Source organism: Protopterus annectens, chromosome 6.part1, assembly GCF_019279795.1.
Source record: "Protopterus annectens isolate FY-2018-M chromosome 6.part1, PAN1.0, whole genome shotgun sequence".
NCBI lineage: Eukaryota > Metazoa > Chordata > Ceratodontiformes > Protopteridae > Protopterus > Protopterus annectens.
The window spans coordinates 351427162-351447580 of record NC_056738.1 but is presented as its reverse complement, the minus strand read 5'-3'; the positions used below and the strand labels follow the sequence as shown (position 1 = coordinate 351447580).

Sequence of the window (20419 nt, the reverse complement as noted above, 5' to 3'; positions counted from 1 at the left end):
TCACTTTTTAAATCTAATGCACATCCCAACACAATAATCCTCCTCTGACAAGTAGCCCCTTACCTCCACAAATATACCATCATCATTTCCCCCCTCTTCTATCACTATTGGTGCTCCTCTAGCAATTAACATAAGTACCCCCTTTTCCTTTGTTCCAGATATTCCATTAAAACCCTTTGTTTATCAAATTCACGTGCTCACTTCCTTTCAAATGTGTGTCCTGTAGCACAGCTATTTTCACTCTGCAGTTCTTAACATAGTTCACTACTCTTTCTTTTTTGCATATACTTGTGAGACCATACACATCCAACCTTATACGGAAAGTGCTGCCATCATGATGAGATGTTACTATTCCCAACTGTTATGCATATCAGCTTTGTTTCAATGTCTAGTTTCAGCTTTTATGCTACATGCATTCATTAATATTTGGCAGGCTGATCTTTTATACAGTTATGCATAAAATTGATATGACAAAAATAAGTTGCATCTTACAAGACTTTTTGTTTTAATGAAAACCCTCAACAAACACACCCCAAAACACTCAAAACTTCAACATTGTACAAACACATAAAACTATGTACATTTTCAAATAATGAAGTTCAGCCCTCCTAATAGGAACAAATGCCCCAGACTGACAGCTACACTCATAGGTTTTAAAATTCACCTATAATAAAGGTTATCCATAACAACACACAGTGCAAGTAGAAGCACAGACTGTGCCGTTAGTGCTGTCTGGTTTTGCCTCATCTTTATTCCTCTCCCATATGTACAAAACAATGAATGTTTCAGAAAATGTTATCTTTTAGCCACCGAAAAAGGGTATTCTGTTTTTATTACCCTTATCAGCTTGTCCCCACAGAAACATGAGAATCAGATACACAGTTGCCTTCAGCTGCAGACTTATTTTGCACTGTGGAATGAACCACATAACATGCAAGGTGGACTCAAGTGCACAGATCAACAAGAAACTTGTAAAAATATCAGAAACAATCCAGCACAAAGGAGAAAAAGTGCCTAAATCAATTTTATTGTGGCAAATATAGAAACTTAATACTGCAAACCGGTTTTGGCTATATATCCAGCCTTCCTCAGTGCAAAATAAATGTATAGATGACACATCCTGGTAACTTCTTTTATATCCAAAAATTTAAAGGTGTATGCATATTCAAAAAATTGTATGCATATTCAAAAAATTACAGATACATGCAAAACAAAATTGTAAATAAGAATAAAAAATATAAAATATAAAAACTCACAAAGTAAACTAATTGACAAAAAAATCTCAAAACACACACATAAAACATAGTCGAAAGCTGGCTACAACTGACTAGCAAATTTCATTTAGACCAGGTTTGAATAGAGCTTCTAACCTGGTGATCCATGAGGATTCCATATTATTTAATTTGCCATGCCAGCCTGCTTTTATATTTCTGTGCATATCAATCTTATCAATGATAGTGAATTTGAATTGTGCAGTTTTGTGAATCATGGTATGTTTATACAAGGCATTTGTGATTTTATGGGTTCTAATAGCAGTGAGGTGTTTCACTTATCCGATGTCTAAATGGTCTGGAAGTTTGGCCCACATAAAAAGACAAACATGTACAAGTTGCCAAATAAATCACCCAATCCGTACTGCAATTACCAAAAATTTTATCTGATGTACCCTAGGGGTATTACAACTGGTAAATTCTTTAGTCTTAAAGATGTGTCTGCATGCACTACTATTGCCACACGGAACACAACCTATCAGAGGGTCACCAAATAAGGTAGTCTGTATGGGTGGAGAAGGATATCTTTTATAGTGTGTCAAATAAGAGTTGATAGTCCTACCCCTACGGTAGGAAAAAGCACACCTATTTGGCAATATGTCATTTAAATGTTCATGGGCACGCAAAATGTCCCCATGATTATTAATTATGTCCCTGAATGAGGATGTATTGCTGCCATAGGTAGTAACAAATCTAATAGGTTGAGATGTTAATGTATTTGGTCCCACATGGGCGTGTTTATATTGTAAGAGTTGTGATCTAGGCATATCTTTGACCTGATTGATAGTTTGGGTAATTCGACATCTATTGTATCCTCTGCTTATAAGTCTGTCACTCAAGTCTTGTTCACATTCTAAGTGGGATTTTTTAGAAGAGCAGATACGTTTCATATGTAAAAATTGAGATTTGGGAATGTTGTTGTTGATGTGGCGGGGGTAATTACTAGATGCATGCAAAAGTGTATTGTACTGTGGAAATTTTCTGTGTACCCGAAGTATGGTCAATCTGTCGAGACAATTACATCCAAAAAAACAATTTCCTGATATTGCATATTCAAAGTGAACTGAATATCCCATGTGTTGTTGTTCAGGAATTTGACAAACTCCTGTGCTGAGATTAGATCACCCCGCCACACCATCCAACAATCATCTAAGTATCGTCTCCATATGTCCAAATCTGCCAAAAAGATGTTATTATGAGAATCATATTTAAATCGTTCTTCAAAAGATCCCATAAATAAATCAGCATATATGGGAGCAAAAGATGCTCCCATAGCTGTGCCTCTTACTTGCCAGTATGCTTGACCCTCAAAATAAAAAATATTTTTAGTCAACACGTATTGAGTCAGTTTGATCAAGAAGTTGTTAAATCCCCTTGTGTATAGTTGTGAACGATCTAGCCAATATGTTATAGCAGACAGACCAGCATCATGTGGTATGCTAGTATATAGGGAAGTAACATCCAAGGTACATAACCACCAATCTGATTCATGCTGAGTATCTTCAATGATATTTAAGAATTTGGTAGTGTCTTGTAACCTGGATCTGACCATAGGTAATAATGGCTTTAAATAATATGTAAGGAATGCTGATAATGGTTCCGTGAGAGAACCCCTCCCAGAAACAATAGGTCTGCCCGGTGGACAGGTCGGATGTTTATGGATCTTTGGAAGTAAATATAGGTACTGTGGAATGGGATCGGAAACTTTGAGTTGTTTACATGTATGTTTGTTTATGATAACTTCTTCAGTGGCCAGATCCAAAAAGGAATCAATGTGTATTTTGAAATTGGGTGTTGGATCAACCACCATGTGTATGCAAAACCGGGCATCTGATAATTGTTTGAAAGCTTCTGTTTGATACATAACCCAATCCATTATTACAATACCCTCCCCCTTTGTCTGCTGGTGCAATGACAATGTTATGATTGGAACTAAGTTCCTGTAGCGCTTGTTGTTCTTGTGAAGTTAAATTGTGTCTAATCGGCTGAAAGCCACTAGTAAAATGTAAATCTTTCATAACACATTCCTTGAATATGGCTACGTGTTTGTCCATGGGAGGTTGAAAATCTGATCTCCCAAACTGGAACCCAGTGGATCTTTGAGAATTATCAGAATCTGCAAAAAATATTTTTAGATTAATCAATCTGCAAAGATTGTTTGGGACCCCTGGTTTGAAAGGCAGTCATAAATCTGGCGGAAGATGTGTCATCTTCTGAAGTGCCACTAGTTACTGAGTGTTTTTCCTCAAATTGTCAAAATCGTATATATCCTCGTTTTTTTTTTGTTTTTTTTTTTAATTTCTCTTCTAATGTAGCTAGATCCTACACTGAGGCTTGGTGTTACGTCTGTGTCCAATCCTTGGACAACTGTTCATCAATCAAGCCCACCAGAGGTTGAATGTGGATTCTTAATCCACGGGGTGTTATATTTTTCAACTTATATGCTTTGAACAATTTTAAGTGCCAAATGTTGGCTCTTAAAGTTCTCATATTTCTAGTTATTTTTTGGAACAATATGCCACAAAGGTGTTTGGCATCCCCCTTTATTTGTATTTAAATCATCAATGCCAGATAAGTTCAAACCAAAAGCTTCCAAACTGTCCTTATCCACAGATAATCCTTGCAAAATACCTTTAAGATCCATTTTGCCACTCATGCCTGCACTATATATTGGGACAAACCTACAATATTTGTGTCAAAAGACAATAGCCCAAATATATTCAAGGTGCATCAAAATATAACAAATCCAAAGCTTCTGTTTTTAGATATAAACATTAATAGAACTGAAATTGTTGTGCATACAGATTCATGGTCTCTAAACCAATTATATCATAAACATAAGGGTGTCGATATCCATCCTGTAGTCACATCAATAAAAATATAGTCACATTATTAGAATAGCGTGTAATACATCCGGCCACAAAAACAACTTATATTTTCTGAAAAGTATTTATATGTAATAAAATACCCACAATAACTAATGTGCGCAGCTCTGTGAACATTTGCTAAAGAAAAACTTTTAATTACATTCAGTTTTCTTTTATTTACTTTCTTCCACTTAAAATTTGTTAGGTCAAGCCAACTGCCTTAATCCAGTTATTATCCTAAGCAAAAGTAAGAAAAAAAAAAATCTACATTTTACTTATATCATGCTCTTTTGTCCAGGCTTTCTTCTCTTTTTTCACAGCAGTGATTGCATTTCTTAAAACTGAACAAGAAAAAAGAAAGAAAGGAAGGAAGGAAAATAAAGGGTGTGTTTACTTTTGTATCCCTATTACACACAAAAATAACTTAAAAAGCTTTACTACATAACATGCAGTATATGTCATGTTTTATAAAAAATACTGTTCATACGAAGTTACTAGGCTATTGGCTCTGAGGCCCTTATAAGCCTAGCCAAGAGTTTAGCCCATGTTTGGACAAGTCAGCACCCAAAGCCCCTGTCCAGCAGGGACACAGGTAGAATCTTAGAGGTGCATTTTCTATTTCCTATGCAGTTATCCAGGTTGTGCTTGAAAAGGGATAATGAAGTACTCTGCTTGACGTGGAGAGGGAGTCTGTCCCACAGATGAGTGTCTATGGGACACAAATCTGTCCTGCCAATACATCCTATTGATGTCATAGACCAGGTTGAGGTCACCCATGCGGGTTACTCAAGTGGAGCTTGACTTGTGGATATGCAGCAGTCCCATCAAGGTGGGATCTGAGAATGCTTTGTATGCCAGACAGAGGTCACCTCTGAGAAGTCTGTAAGAAACTGAGTAGAGGGACAGGGCTTATATAGCCTGTCTGTGTGGGATGATATACAACGGAAACAACATGATGGTCAAAAGTCAGGTTGCTATCAACCTGGGTGCCCAAATCCCTCACGACTGATTGCATGCTTAGACCATTGTTATTAATGTGATAATATGCGGGGACATCACTCACCCCAAATTGGATGATGATGCATTTTTTAGCATTCAGCTTGAGGCCATGTTTCTGGCACCAGTCATTTATTTGGGTGAGACCCTCTTGGAGGACGTCCACATCACTTGGGGAACTGATGACCACACCCAGCTCACAGTCATCTGCAAACCTGGTTAGCCATAGCCCACTGGTTTTGGCCTGCACCTCTGAGAAGTATATCCTGAATAACAGAAGCCCCAAGACTGATCTCTGGGGTATCTCACTTGTTACGGGTCTACTGCTTGAGGTGGGGTTCCCTATTTAGATTAGGTGAGCTCTATCAGTGAGCCAGTTTGCTACCCATCTGGTAACATATGAATTGATGTTTAGTTGAGAGAGTTTATTAAGTCTGAGTGAGATGTTATCGGGTCCCATGGAGGCTGTACTTTTTGCCTTTGAGAGGGCAGTGATGATCTGTTCCCTAGAGATAAGGGGAGGGGGACTGGTACTGGGGTTGTCCTGATTTACTGATGGGGGGACAGAGGGGGGGACAAAAGAGTGAAGTTTTCACTGAATCTGTCACCCAGTAGGTTGGCTATATCTACAGCATTTGTGTCTGTGGTGTCCTTGACCTGTTTGAACAGATCTGGCTGCTTCCTTTGAGATTGTGGACATAGGCAAAGAAGGCCTTATGACCGTCTCTAGTAGACATAGCCAATTTGGACTCAAAGCTGGATTTAAAGAATTTCACTAGTGCTCTTATTTGTTTGTTCTGGCTAAGAAGAGATTGCTTCCAATTGGACACCTGCTCCTTCTTGGTCCTGAACAGGATTTTTTTTCCTTTTGTTATATAGTTTATTTATTGCAGATGTCCATCAGACAGGTTTATTCTTCGTTATGGAGGATGATTTTTGTTCTGTCAGGTTTTCCTGATTCTATGCATCTAAATAAGTGAGAGGATAATACTTTGGTGTAGATTTGGACATTGGCGCCAGTTCCTACAGAGGGGGAGGGGGCTGTGAAGCTGTTTATACCATCCCTCAGGAGGTTGTAATCAGCTTTGGAGAAGTTTTTTCATTTGACCCTAGCTATAAGAGCGGTCAGGAGAGATGCCGACTTCGAAAGTGACTGCGTTATGGTTGGATCTTACCAGGGAGGATGATACTGTAGGAGTGCTGCAGTAGTACTCATGTTGGTTAATACCAAGTCCAAGATACTATCACCTCTTGTGGGGGTACTGATAAGCTGTTCCAAGGCATTTGCATTGATAAAATTGAGGAATCTCTGGGCATTTGTATTCTGGCACAAGTAGATTTTCCAGTTTATGGTTGGGTAGTTAAAGTTGCCCAGGATCAGGGTAAAGGGTTGAATCCTGATAGATTTGAAGAGGTCCAGATAGGTGGAGTGTGCATCTTGAGTCAAATTTGAGGGCCTTTAGCTAGCTATGATTTGAATAGGGGTTTTGCCAATAGTTAACTGCACTTGGGATCTCTCCTGTGCGTCATACTGTTTGACCAGCCTGGATGTGTGTATGCGTCTTTAATATATATTGAAACTCCACCTCCTTTGGCTTTGCTGCCCGCAGTTTGGGGTCTGAATGTACGATAGGATGAGTAACCAGGTAATGCCGGGGTGCTCTCTGCAGCTTTGAACCAGGTTTCTGTGACTGCACAAATGTCAGCATCTTCTCGAGTTAAGAATGCTTGCAATGAGTACAGTTTCATGTTTAGACTCCTTGAATTTAGCAGCATGACCTTTAATTTACGTTTTGTTGAAATTTTTATGTTGGTTTTATTGACCTCAGGACTCTTCCTAAAAAGCACTATGCGAGAGGCAAGGGTCTTTGCCAGAACCCTGAAGTGCAAGTGAGACAAATGCTGGCCATCTCTAGCAAAGCATTGTGGTCTGTTGATCATATCTTCCAGGCTGTCAGGTACTAGATCCCCCTGGAATGACACCAGAAACTAAGCCAATTGTTAAAGTCAATCATTTTTTGTTTGTATTGAGGCATCATTCTGGGTAAAGGCAGAATGCTGATAAAGGCTAGGGACATACCTGCCTGGGACACATTCAGCAAGCTCAATCATGTCTCTTCATATAGTCCAGAGAGGTGCATCTTAAGCTGTTCACCCAAAATGGAGTATGACAGAGTCAGAACAGCACCTGTTGTTGAGAGACCTGAGTGTGTGTGATATGGCAGATTCTGGCACCTGACAAACAACTGTGACTTTTTCCTTATCCTCCCTGGTGAGAGGCACATCTGTGTGTCTCACAATGGAGTCTCCTAGGACTAATATGTTGGGTTTATGGTTAGGCCTTTGGGGTTGCGAGACACGTGCGTGGACTATTCATGGTATGTGGTGTGGAGGGGTTGTAGAGTTTGCGTGTGTTTTTACCTCTGAGATCTCCTTTGTTTGGGTTAGATTTGTTGAGAACCTCCACATATGTGGGTGTGTGTTGTGTAGTTGTGGGTGGTGTTTAAGGTGTAGTGATTGTGTTGATAACCTCCTCAGTACCAGATATACTGGCTTGTGAGGTGGAGAGCACAGACTCTAGGTTCTTAACGCAATTGCATCTCTCACAACTTGTGTTCCTAGGTGGTCATAGTACAGGGTTGTCCGTGTACATGAGGCAGTCTCAGGATGCCCATATCAACCAGGTTGGCAGGAGAAACTAGGAAATTGTCCATCCATATTTGTCAGAATCTGAGGAAGAGAGGCCAGGGAGAGCTAAGGGGTGGGCCTAAGGCTCAAGTGCCTAAACCAAAACTAAGAGGCTTAGAATAACACAATTTAAACAGACTAAAAATAAGCAGCAATAAATGCAGCAGAAAAGATGCAACTGAACACTTTAGAGAACAAGTAGCTGAAAAAGCAAGATGAAGTAATAGAGTAGGAGGAACACAAATAATGTAAAAACAGTTGAATAAGGTTTTAAGTAGAGTGAAAAGAGAGGAAAGGAGGAACAGAAGATAATTCAAGGTTAAGAAACTAAGGGGGTTGGCCTTCCCAAATGTTCTGGGTATAATGAGCTAATGAGACTGGACTGGGGGGAGTGTCCCAGATCAAATTTACAGTAGGGGTGGGGCAACTGCAAAGCCACCAAGTTTAAGACCAAGACAATAGGAAGGGCGGGTGGGAACTATGCTGCAGCTACTAAATACACTATTTTAGGCAGAAACCACTACAGAAATGTTCATCACAGCAGAAAAACAGCAGTGAGACATTAAATGAAAGTTTTAAACAGAAAAAGGAGCAAGGAGACTCTAGAGAATGCTTTTAACTGCAAACAGATCAGTTATATGATACCCTCCTTAGCAGGAAAAGCAAAACAAAAAAACGCTTACCAAATGGAGAAAATTTCCAATTAATACCTGTTGCCTCACAGCAAGAGGTTCTCCCATTCGATTCTCAGCTGGAGTGCAGGGAGTGCCTTCTGTGTGGAGTCTGCATGTCCTCCCCATAGTTGGGTGGGCATTCAAAAGATATGCGTAAATGGGCATGCCTTCGTTGAAGGTTGAACATCAAGCTGGCACCTCGGCATTTGTGAAAATCTACTGCCAAATATTAGCGGACCAGAGTTCCACTGTGGCGACCCCTAATCGGGAAAAGCCGAAAGAAAACACAGTGAAACAAGCTAAAAAGGCTTTACAAAAAGTGAAGCAGTAACAAAAGTAATTTAACAGGCCCTGTAAGGCAAACAATTGCAGTATCAACAGTGCAGATTAGTTTATAGCAATAAAATACAGTGAAAAGTAGGCAGCAGAAAAAGTGCAGTAAAAATTAGACAGCAGACAAAAAGTGCAATAAATGGTAAGAATAAGCAATAACTAGTAAAAATAAGCAAGACAACAGGATACTTGTTATATATCACAGATCAGCATTGCGGTCAGTGCCCCTCTTCCATTCAGCTTGGTGTGAAATAGCAGAAACCCTCAAAAAGGTAGGTCTTAAATACCAGAAGGTTCAAACCTAAAACAACTTAAAAAAAATGTAGCAATAAGATGCTTACTCCAAGCCCTAGACCAGCCAACTTTAACCAGCCAGTGGCCAATCAACACCTTACTCTCACTAAAGTAAAGAATGTCTTCTGCTAATCCAAGATGGCTGGAAAATGCGCTCAGAACAGACAGACACTGCAAAAAAACAGGCCCAGAGACAGCAATCCTGAAACTGGACAGTGCTACAGCTATTAGCTACACTATTTTAGGCAAAAAATACTACAGAAATGTTTATTGCAGCAGAAAAACAGCAGTGAGACACTTAATGAAAGTTTTAAACAGAAAACGGAGCTGCTGATAACAAAAATTGTTTTACTTACAGTTACCTCTTTCCTTCTTCTTCCCTTCTCTTTAATGTTCTGCCATACATTAACGGCATGAAGTAGGGCATATGCTTTTGAGTCCTCTACAAGTTTAATAAAGTAAAATGAGTTTAATATTTCCAGGTTTTGTTGTTCCGCCATATATAATGTGATTGATGCTTTGCAATCCCATATTTATTCATTAATTTCAGAGTTGCTGGTTTTCTCCATGTTGATCTCCACCTCCCAACTACAATCTTTTTTTTCATTTCCAATGTATTCCTGGTTCTTCTAAGGTAACTCCTGCACTTTTTTTTCTCTCTCAAGTATTTTCCTTTGGAACATTGGAAAATATTTCACTTGCAGTCTCCCCATGGGCTTTATTATCAGAAGAATAAGCAGCATAACCCCCTTCTGTTTAATAGTTCACTTTTGTTGGACAAACTTTTATATTTCCTCTTTTGCAACATCAAAAAGTGACTTTGACCCTCCAAGAAAAAAATATTCTATAGATAGCTGGATACAGCAGCTTGACTCACACCTGCTTCTTGATATTACCTTACTGCTGGAATAAATTTAATCCTCTTCTGCCTGTTGTATAGTAAGCAAACATTTTCCACAAACACTTTGATGTCTCCAACTTTTAGTACTTTGTCCTTCTGCCACAGTTTTGTCAGAATTGATTCTTTCTGTTGGTAGGATTGCATCTTTACTATTGGAGGTCTTGGCTGCTTTTTCATGTCCAGGATTGGAGCATGCACACAGTGTGCTCTTTCAATTAACAAATCCTGCTATGGAGTACCAGTCCATTTGCTTATTGCAATCTTCATAAAAAGTAATACAGTCTCTTTCCTTCAAGTTTCTCTGGTACAGCAGAAAATTTCAGGCTTTCCCTATGTGCTCAGTCCTCCAATTCTACCATTTTTTGAAACCTCTCTTTTTGACTGGTCTCAGACTCTGTCTATTCTTCATTTCGACCTCTGATTTTTTTTTTGCAGTTTTATCAACTCATCTGAATATCTGTTTAAAGCTTCTTCCATTCTTTCCAGCCTTTTGCAATGTGAGTGGATATACTCCTTCATTTGACTTATTTTCCCTCAGAGTACTGGAAGCAGTGGCGTAGCTAAGGGTGAGAGGAGTGGTCCGCCCCAGGTAGCCCTTTTGGGACTGTCACATTTACTTTAATATTTTAAGTATTAAAAAAAAGAAAAAAAAAAAAGAAAAACACTGTTTAAGTAAGGGCATTCTTCTTTAAGAAACAGTCTTGAAGCATCACGTGTGTGTGTGTGTGTGTGTGTGTGTGTGTGTGTGTGTGTAAAACTTCCTGTCCCGACTGCGTAATTTGAAATATAGTACAGCATTTTACTACTGAGTGTTCTGTTCCTGTGTGTGTGAGTAAGGGGATGGGGATCATTCATTTTTCTTGCTACTGCCAATCTGTTCCAAGTAAGGGGATCATTCATTTTGCTGTTTCAGCAAATGGATCATTCATGTTGCTGCTTCAGCAAATGGATAATTCATGTTGCTGCTTCACAGGGATCATTCATGTTGCTGCTGCCAATGAGTATTCTATTCCAAGTAAGGAGAATCATTCATCTTGTTGTTGCCAACAAGTGTTCTGCTCCAGGTAAGGGGATCAACAAGGGTTCTGTTCCTGTGTCTGTGAGACTAATTCATTTTGCATGCTGCTGCCAGTGAGAGAGAGTGTGTGTGTGTGTGTGTGTGTGTGTGTGTGTGTGTGTGTGTGTGTGTGTGTGTGTGTGTGTGTGTAAGGTATATCTGCTGGTTAGTTTTACTCAGGCCCAAACCCTGTACCTTAGTTACAAGAAACAAGAGCCTTAATTCCCTACCCATACAACTACTTGTGATTCAAACAGCTGAATCCATAGCTCTCAACTCTCCAGATTTTCACAGAATGTCTGGAATGTTTGGCTCATACTTTTGGTCGGTTCCTCTTAAAATTTGTGGTTTTCCAGCAAATCATTGAGAACTGAATTCACTAAATAATGATAGCCATTTAAGCTTTAGTCTTCCTATATTTCAGGAATCACATGGTAACAAAACATTTTTTCTAGCAACTTTCTAAGATTATACAAGTGTTTAAAATATGCCCCAATTTTGGGCCTTTGCCCCCCCCCCCAATAAATGTTGCCTTTTTCCAGACTTCTTGTGTTGCATAGTGGATAGATACAGTTGAGTGTCAAGTAGATTTTACAAGGAGCTGAGAACTTCAGAGGAAGAGAAGTTACTGCTTATACCAAGTCTGTTTGCATTGTTAGTAGCACAAAAGGTAGTATACTTGCTTTAGATGCAGAAGGCTGTGGGTTCTACTCCCACAGTATGTAGATGGATTACTGATACTGTACTGTGTTGTACTTTAAAGGGGGTGGATGCTACAGTCCTGAGAATGTCCTCCTTTGGAGGAGATACCTAGTAACTATGAACCGGTTATCAGTTTTCCATCTATTCCCTACTGCATTATTACTAGCTTATTTTAATGTAACATAGGCAATTTATTCTTCAAGGGCAACATGCACTTTATTTGTAGATGAAACAATGAAATACAAAGTTGCTTGCTAGCAGCAGCCTCTTCATTAGTTACAGATCTCTTTAATGTGGAATTATTTAGATGACTTTTACTTCTGCAGAGGTTGTGCATATTTACTGATATTGGTGGATTGTAATGACAGAAGTTTGAGTAGACTTTTATGATGGAAATGTTCTGAATTGGGCAGTTTTGTCATTACTGGTTCATGCATTTTGTTTCATTCCTTACTGGAAAAATGTTTAAAACATGTGTGCTGTATTATACAAGGAATACAATTTAATACAATCAGGACGGGGAAATCAAAGAACACATGTATGTTTACATGGTCCTAAATGTGTGTGCAAGGGGTCTATGAATTGAAAACAGCCCAAAGGTAAACTTTGTCTGCCACTGGCCAGACGCATTTTCTTTGAATGTGGGTTTCAATGCTGTTCCAATGAATGCGAGTTTCAAGGGCAGAGAAGTTTTAATGCCAAGTCTGTTTTCATTGTGAAACCGTATTGCTTTGTTTAGTAGATGTCTAATCAGCTTTTGTGTTATAAAATTAAAAAAAAGTTTTTTAAATGAAATCCAAATAATCATTGTAGAAGTAAAGCATAAAGCAGTATGCACATTAGTGTTTATGGTAAAAGGGGAGAAATAGCCAAGTATTGAGGCACTGGAATGGCTGCGGGGGGGTGGGGGGTGGGCTGTGTATGGGGGCCCCGTTTGACCATGATTTTTCTTGGGGGGAGGGGCTGCAAACTCAAACAGCCCCGGGCGGCACAAACTTTAGCTATGCCACTGACTGGAAGTCAGGTCTTGTACAAAAGCTGGAGCTTGAACTGCTTTTGCCAAGCAGTTACAGTATTCTTCCCAGCCAGTGTTTTATTCTCACCTTTTGAAACTGATTTTTTTTCAGGTTCTCTAAATTTCTTCTTTGCTGGTATCCCAGCCAATAACTGAAATTCAGCCAAAAAGACAAGTTGACTGGCTCTCTTTTCAGACTTTGTTTTCACACTCAGAGAGTTGAAATTAAACTGTTACTCAGTGTGCGGCCATCTTGGAAGTCATGAGCCAGTAAATATTAAACTGGAACTGAAAACAATTTCATATGCCTTGATCACATCCAGGATGGTGCCATTTCCTCTGCTGTTTCAGGTAGAGGTACAACTCAAAAGAACACAAAGCCAATACAACTGAAAGTATTACTGAGCCAACTGAATGTTGTGGCCCCAGTGGTCCGAGGGATTAAAAATAATTGGTGTGTGTGAATATGTTGTGATTTAATAAAAGATGCAACTGTGGGTCAAAGTTTCACTCTGTCTGCATTAGAAGATATTAACGCCTAAATTAGTCAATGTTACATGGTGGTTTTCACAGTACATGCTGCCAGTGGGTTCTAGCAAATACCCTTAGATAAAGAAAGCCAAAAGCTAACAATTTTCATTTCTTCAAAAACAAAAAAATGCAGATGCCCACCTAGCTCCCATATGAAATTTTAACGAAAAAATGAGAGCTTTTGTCTACTTTAGACTTCAACAGCTTAAAAAATAGTTCCCCCATCAACAACTTTTAAATCTTTAAGACAACACTCCCTTTCTTGTTAAATGAACTCTCAAACTTATTTAAATTCAATCCTTTTTGGTACACTACAGTTTGATTCTGACTCAATTTTTCATGTTTTGATGCATCTAATCCAGTTGTATGTTAATATGTTCTTGCCATCTTTGCACTGTTATGACGACACACACATGCTCTAGAATGTGCGTGTGTATGTCCTGTGTGTCAGCTTGAAACAAAAGTTGTGCCATTGTCCTTATTCCCCAAATTCCCCAAACCATATTTCAATATGGATTTTATAATGACCTTCTCTTACCATTACTACCTCTTGCATTATATTTTCAACAAAGTGCAAAGGATAATTCCCATCCCTAAACATCTTAGTTAATGTTTTCACTTAATTAACAAACATGTTGTCCTCAGACACCAAGCAGGACAGTCTAATAGAGTTTTTACAAAATTCTTCTTCTGCCAAATAGGATGGCTGTTAAAATGTAAAAGACCGTTCAAATAAGTCTCTCTTCTAAAAATTGTCGATACAAACTGTTTCTGTTTGGAGTCTTTGGAAATCATCGCATGCAAACAAAATATTGATTCTTCACTGTACTGGCCTTTGAAGGTGAAAAAAATAATAGTTTGGTTTAAATAATGTAAAAATTAATAAATAATCAAGGAACTGCCTGTCCATACAATAAATACATAGTCTAAAAAATGGAAATAAGACCTAATGTAAATACTGTATATAGAAGGAAATGCAACATTTGTGCCCCACCACTACCATAATACAATGTTAGGAAACACTGGGGCTGATAAATCCCATAGCAACCCTCTTTATTTAAAAGACTTTGCTCCAAAGTAGACAAAATTACTAATAAGAACCAATTCCATGGCCTCAACTACAATCCCAATGGTATGTGCATCCATTTTTGGGCAGCAGGTTAAAGCATCACGAAACCACTATAAGTCTTCTTGGTGCAGAATAACTAAAGTCCTTAACATCAACAGTTAAAAAAAAATAACTTCCCTGTTGAATGATACTTGATGTAACCTATCCCAAACGTGCCAAGTGTCTTTAAGGGCACAGCATTTATCTTCAAAAAATGATTTCAGGATGTGGTCAACAAATTTGGTTAGAGGGTTGGTTTTTGAACCTCTTGCTGCTATCAGTTGAAGTGGTGGATTGATGACTGACTTGTGTACTTCCGGTATTCTGAAAATATTACAAATTATAGGTTTGCCCACTCTAATGAACTCCAAAAGGGAAATGTCTAAATCAGAATTCATTGACAAGTCTTCCAGCCAATAATCCATCTTATGATATGCCAAGTAAATCTCACTCTTGCTCCCCATGGAGAAAAACTCACCAGTGTGTAAAAATTGCAACATTTTCTAAGAATAAACATGGCTGTCCATCACAACAGCACCCCCACCTTTGTTGGGTTTCATAATTTTAATAGATCAGTCAACCATCAGATCTCTAACAAATTTAAATTCCTCATTAGAGAGGTTGTAGTAGCCTCCAACTTTATTCAAGGTCCGCATTTCTTTTTTGCATGCAGCTTCAAAGGAGGCCATAACAGGATTTGGTGGGGAGTTGAGTACACTAGATCCATGTAAGGTTTGATCAACATGACTTCCCAAGCCTACATCATTGAAAAAAAGTTGTAAATTAAATTTGCATGCAAACAATTTTAATTCTAAAATACCATCTACTATATTGAATATTTTGGATGCTATGAGTGTAAAAACTTTACAAAACAAATCACCAAATAAAGGGGTAATATTAAAATGGTGGTAGTTTAATATGTTAAACCCTTTAAAGTGATGTACAATACCTTCATATAGTGGAATAATGTCCAGTGTTATCTCCACTGTTGGCCCTGAAAACTCCTTTGCCCCTGCATATTGTAATATTCCTCCATTTGAGGATTCTTCCTCACAACTGACTGGTGTAAATCCTGATGGTTCATCTTGTTGTTTCTGTTTGAACTCCTGGTTGACCTGTGGAGACTCTTAGGCTTGTCTAAAAAAAGTCTCACTCTGTTAGAAACCATCATTAACACCTGTGTTGCTGAAATCTTCATTTTAGTCACTGGTAAACCATACACAATTTTTGGTGGCTCCACTGGGAGCTGGGTATGCTTGGTTTCATATTGTAAATTATTTCTTCATAACTTCTTTTCCTCCTCCTGCTGTGCCAGTGAACATTCCTTGTCGATCCTCTCCACGATACAGATGTAACACTCCTAAATATGGCTAAATAATATCTTCTTGCAAGATCTTGATTTCCTTCTCCAACTTCTTTAATGTCCGTTCACTGTCTCTATATAAAATGTCCATGTATTGCCAACAAACTCTGTCAAAAAAGCCCAACAGTTCCTTTTGCAAACTCAAGCCTTCTTGCACACCATTTGGAAACTTGAATAACTGTAAACCCCTCTTCTAGAGGAAGCGCTGTCCTTAAAAAATAAATTATCTAATTGTAACCTCCTGTATTTAGACAAATGTATTTAAAATTCTTTTATTTTTCCTTTAATTTAACATCCTTATATTTGTGAGATTCTGCAAGTGGTACATAACCAGATAAATGCAGCAGCTGGTTAAGCCAAACAGTAAAAGAACAGTTAACCTCAGGGATTCTGTGTTTTGTGGTCTGGCTCCATGTGTGAAAAATCTCTCTTCCTCTTTATTTCTGATAGTGACCAAGGGTTGCTCCATTGTTTTCTTCTATGTTTCTAAACCCTCTATGTACCTGCATTCTTCAAGTGGTCTACTGTATCAGATAACTTATTCAATAATGCTATTCTTTCTAAAATTAGTGATGCATTTGCCTGAAATATGCTTCATTTATTTCCTCTGTACTCTACAGTAGACAGAAATTTTAGTATCCCAACTTTGGTATGCTGTCTTTGAATATCGATCTCCTGCTACAATGAATATAGTGATAACCTTGTTCCTGGATTATATTTGCATTTCCCAAGAGCTTTTCCAAGACAGAACCCAGTTGCGCATTTGGAATAAATGCTACCCTTACTAATATTATGACTATATTCATTGTAGCAGGAGATAAAATCTCTCTCCACTGCCTATAAAAGTTTTATCAGTAACTCATTTGCATGGATTTGCTAAGAAAAACATTGGTTTTCATGGTAGGAATTTCTATAAACTGCAAATGTTCAACTAAATGAGTAAATGTCACAGCAACAAAACATCAATATAAGAGTAAAACATAAAAATGCACAGGCAGTGGCAGAGTCATATAAATCACTGCCATTCTTATGTTTAAAAGTCATCCCTGGCTCCTCTTATGCAAAGCATTACTAACTGCACTATGATGATCAAAGCAGTTAAAGAAAGAATGAGTCCCTTCAGTCACCATAGTAAGCCCTACTGAATATTAACAACACTATCTTTTTATGTTAGAAAGAGTGCTGATGATGTTGATGGTGGAGCTACATGAAAGACAGATGCTGCACACCACCACTATTAAGCAGACAATAGGCTCTCCTCTTGCTATCATCTAAAGAACACAGATCCTCCTGTAGTTGGAGCTCTTACTGTTCCAATGACCATGAGTAATAAGAATGTAGAGCACAAACAAATGTTGTCTTCCCCTAGGAAATCTTCAAATTCTCTTGGTATGTCAGAGAAGGCCATCATCACTCACTGAAGAAACCTGGTGCTTCTATTTCAACTTCTCTTTCCAGGAAGCTTGCTACAATTTTCATGTGAATGGAAAGGATAGAATGCTATTTCAAGTTTTAAGATGGGTGTTGTGTTCCTTTTAAGAATTTTTTTTTTTTTTTTTTTTTTTTAACAGGGAGTATTACTGTCTAGACTGCTACAGCACATGCAAATAATATAAAGACAAGCCCTTAACACTGGAAGGCTTCTGCAAGAGAACCAATTACTCTGCTGCTCACAATGACAGAAAATAAAACCATACAAATATCATGACAAAACAAGGCTTAGTGCTCAGCTTTCTGTGAACAGTAGCTGAAAAAGGAATGGAAATGCGTCCCATGTTACACAAACAGCTCCACAACATTTATCCCAGGTATCCATGGTTAAAATATGTTTGCAAGGTATTCTTAATCTAAAATGATACAGACATCCTCATGTATGCACATTCATTGATGTTTTATACTGCATCTGTGAGCTCAGGATACTGCATTGTACATATCCTTAGGACAAATACTAGTATTCACTAGACATAAGTTTCATCAGATAAGCATTTACTTGCAAATAAACTACTTCATACCTACAAATAAAGTACTACATATAATGCCTGTAAGAATAAGGATGTATTTGCAACAAAGAATATAGTGTCAGTTTTAATACTAAGAAATACGTTACTGCTCGTGACATTTATCATCAAAAACATAGATACCTACCTCCAGACGTCTTTGACTGAACAACGTCTTTGAGTTTCTCTATTTCCAATTTCAATGCTTCAATTTGTTTTTCTGCGTCATGAAGTTTGCTGTGAAATGAAATGAGAGTACAGTATGAATTGTAGCGTGATAATAAAAGACCCAACATGAATGACATTCACTCATGCTGAGAACATTACATGCATAAATCAATGTAATCCCATATTATGCTAATTTATAGCAATTTACAGTAAGGGGTTACTTTAATATGGTATTTCTCAGCTTGTTTAAAACTAGTACTGTAAGTTCATCAGACTGGTGAAACATACGGAAGAAGCTTAAGTAAATGTATATTTTCGGTCTTCCTGCCACAACTGCATAAATGCACTGGCTTAAAAGGGAAAAACATAAAAAGCAAAACCAGTCTGTTTATGAATAAGCTTCAAACTATTATCAATTATACAACATATCAACATCCAAGTTGGTATGAGTATCATAAAACCAGTATTACTCATGTAAATGAGTCCATTTGCCAGCTCCCTTAACTCGTTTAGATTTCATTCTATCATTTCTTGCTTTAGAAGCAACTTTTCTAACATGCTATTTCGAGTTAAAACTTCACTACAACAGCTTTAATCTCTCAACAAAACCTCCGATTTAACTTTGTTGGGTTACCTTCCTTTAGCCTTTTCTTTAACTCACTAGCTTCTGACCTGAATTTTTTTAGACCTTACTTGCATTCATTATCTTGCCATCTTTAGATATCTGCCTTACTTCTCCAAAATCATCATTATCTTCCAGCTTGACTGGCTTCATCCGATTCTAATTGATTCAAAAGTAAATAAATAAGCTATGGTCTCTGACATACACACCAGTCATAAATTATCTCTTTGTTCCTCTGAATAAATATAGTTTAGTCTTATCTTATATCATGGATTTTTTTGATTCATCCCTTTCTTACATTGTTCACACTCACCACCCAAATGGCGAATTTAACCAGATGCTTTTTGGCATTTACAAATTTTCTAGATTTGTTACCACAAAAGCCTACGCATCTACAGGTAAATGTATTGCCCAAAGGCAGCTAAAATAAGACCCCCCCCCCAATGCCACTGCTCTGAATCTAAGAGATCTCACCATTCTATTTAACTGCATTTACATAGTCTCAAGAGATTCATAGGTTTATAGATTAGTACTAGGATAACTGCCCTTTGTGGGACATTTTAAGCTAAACCAATTACATCATGTGAGACTCAAATCCTACACCTTGTGTCTGTTAAATGAACACACTAACCATTATGCCAAGTTCTCAACCCATAAGTTCATAGCCAAATACTGGGCTATAATTCTGCAGACTATTACTAGCCTAGCCAAGACCTAGAGGTAAAAATTAAACTCAGTACTTTACATTTGTGAGGCAAAGATCCTAAGCATTATGAAAGCCCCTCCCCAAAGCTCTACGTGTATCAAGATCATATCAACCCAAATGGGACTCAAACCCACAATCCCTAGTTTTGGAGGCAAATGTTTTATCCATTAAGCCACTGGGGCTGGACAAGAACCAAACTCTGTACCTTGTGTCTACAAAGTAAACACATTAACTTCCAGCTTCCATGAGGAAATAAATTCTATATTTCAAGTTATAGGCCTTTGCAGGCTTTAAGCCTAGTCAAGTTCCCTTCAAAGGTGAGAATCAAACACTACTTTGTCAGTGAGGTAAGCACCTTTACCATTATGCCAACCCTCAACCTTCCCCCTTCTCTTAAATAGGAACTTCACTGCTCCTTTCGTACCTGGAGAAATTGGCTACCCATAAAAGGAGATGATGATCTTTTCACCATTATATATACAAAATTCTTAAGATTTTGTATTTCAGTGCATTTCTCTTCTAAGCTTTACCCCAGTGTAACTTCCTATTTCCTTATATCTCAAGGCAATGACATGTATCCTTCTGGTCTAAAAATCTCCTTTGTTTAAATTCATCAGGCCATGCATTCACTGTGAGTGGTCCAAAGACCTTGGACAGCCTTTCCATTGATATTTGAAATAGTGACTCCACCTCTGAGCTTGGAACCAAGAGTATTCTTAAGTCAAGTGGCCTGCTGTTCTTGTTTTACCTTCTCACCCTTTTAAATTACCTTTAACTTCTGTTGCTATTCCTTCCGCACTCCATTGACCTATATAAAAACAAACATCCCCACCTTCTTAAAATAGAGAGAGAATTATAGGTGAATACTAGGCTATCAGCTTGCAGACTATCACAAGCTTAGCCAATAACCAGAGGTCAGAACTGAACTTGTGCTGCATCAGTTCTAAAACTTAAAACTTGAAAGGCATGTTTACTTTGAGAAAGAAAATATCTAGATCAGAGGATCTGCTCAGGAGTCTGAGGAGATGTTTCAAAGAAATCTGATCTAGATGAGTCAGCAACTGACAGATGTATAATTACAACCCTCCCAGTAAGGAGGGTTGAGGTATGATTTACATAAAGAAAT

At 38.1% G+C, this 20419-nt stretch overlaps 1 protein-coding gene across 1 annotated transcript in view; it reads right to left on the bottom strand.

Annotated features, from left to right (window-relative positions):
- CDC42BPG (CDC42 binding protein kinase gamma) overlaps positions 1-20419 on the bottom strand; it is a 1192486-nt gene that overhangs the window by 301571 nt on the left and 870496 nt on the right. The window contains exon 21 of the mRNA XM_044075379.1: positions 17946-18034. Coding sequence (XP_043931314.1) covers positions 17946-18034 — 89 coding nt within the window. The remainder of the gene's footprint in view (positions 1-17945; positions 18035-20419) is intronic.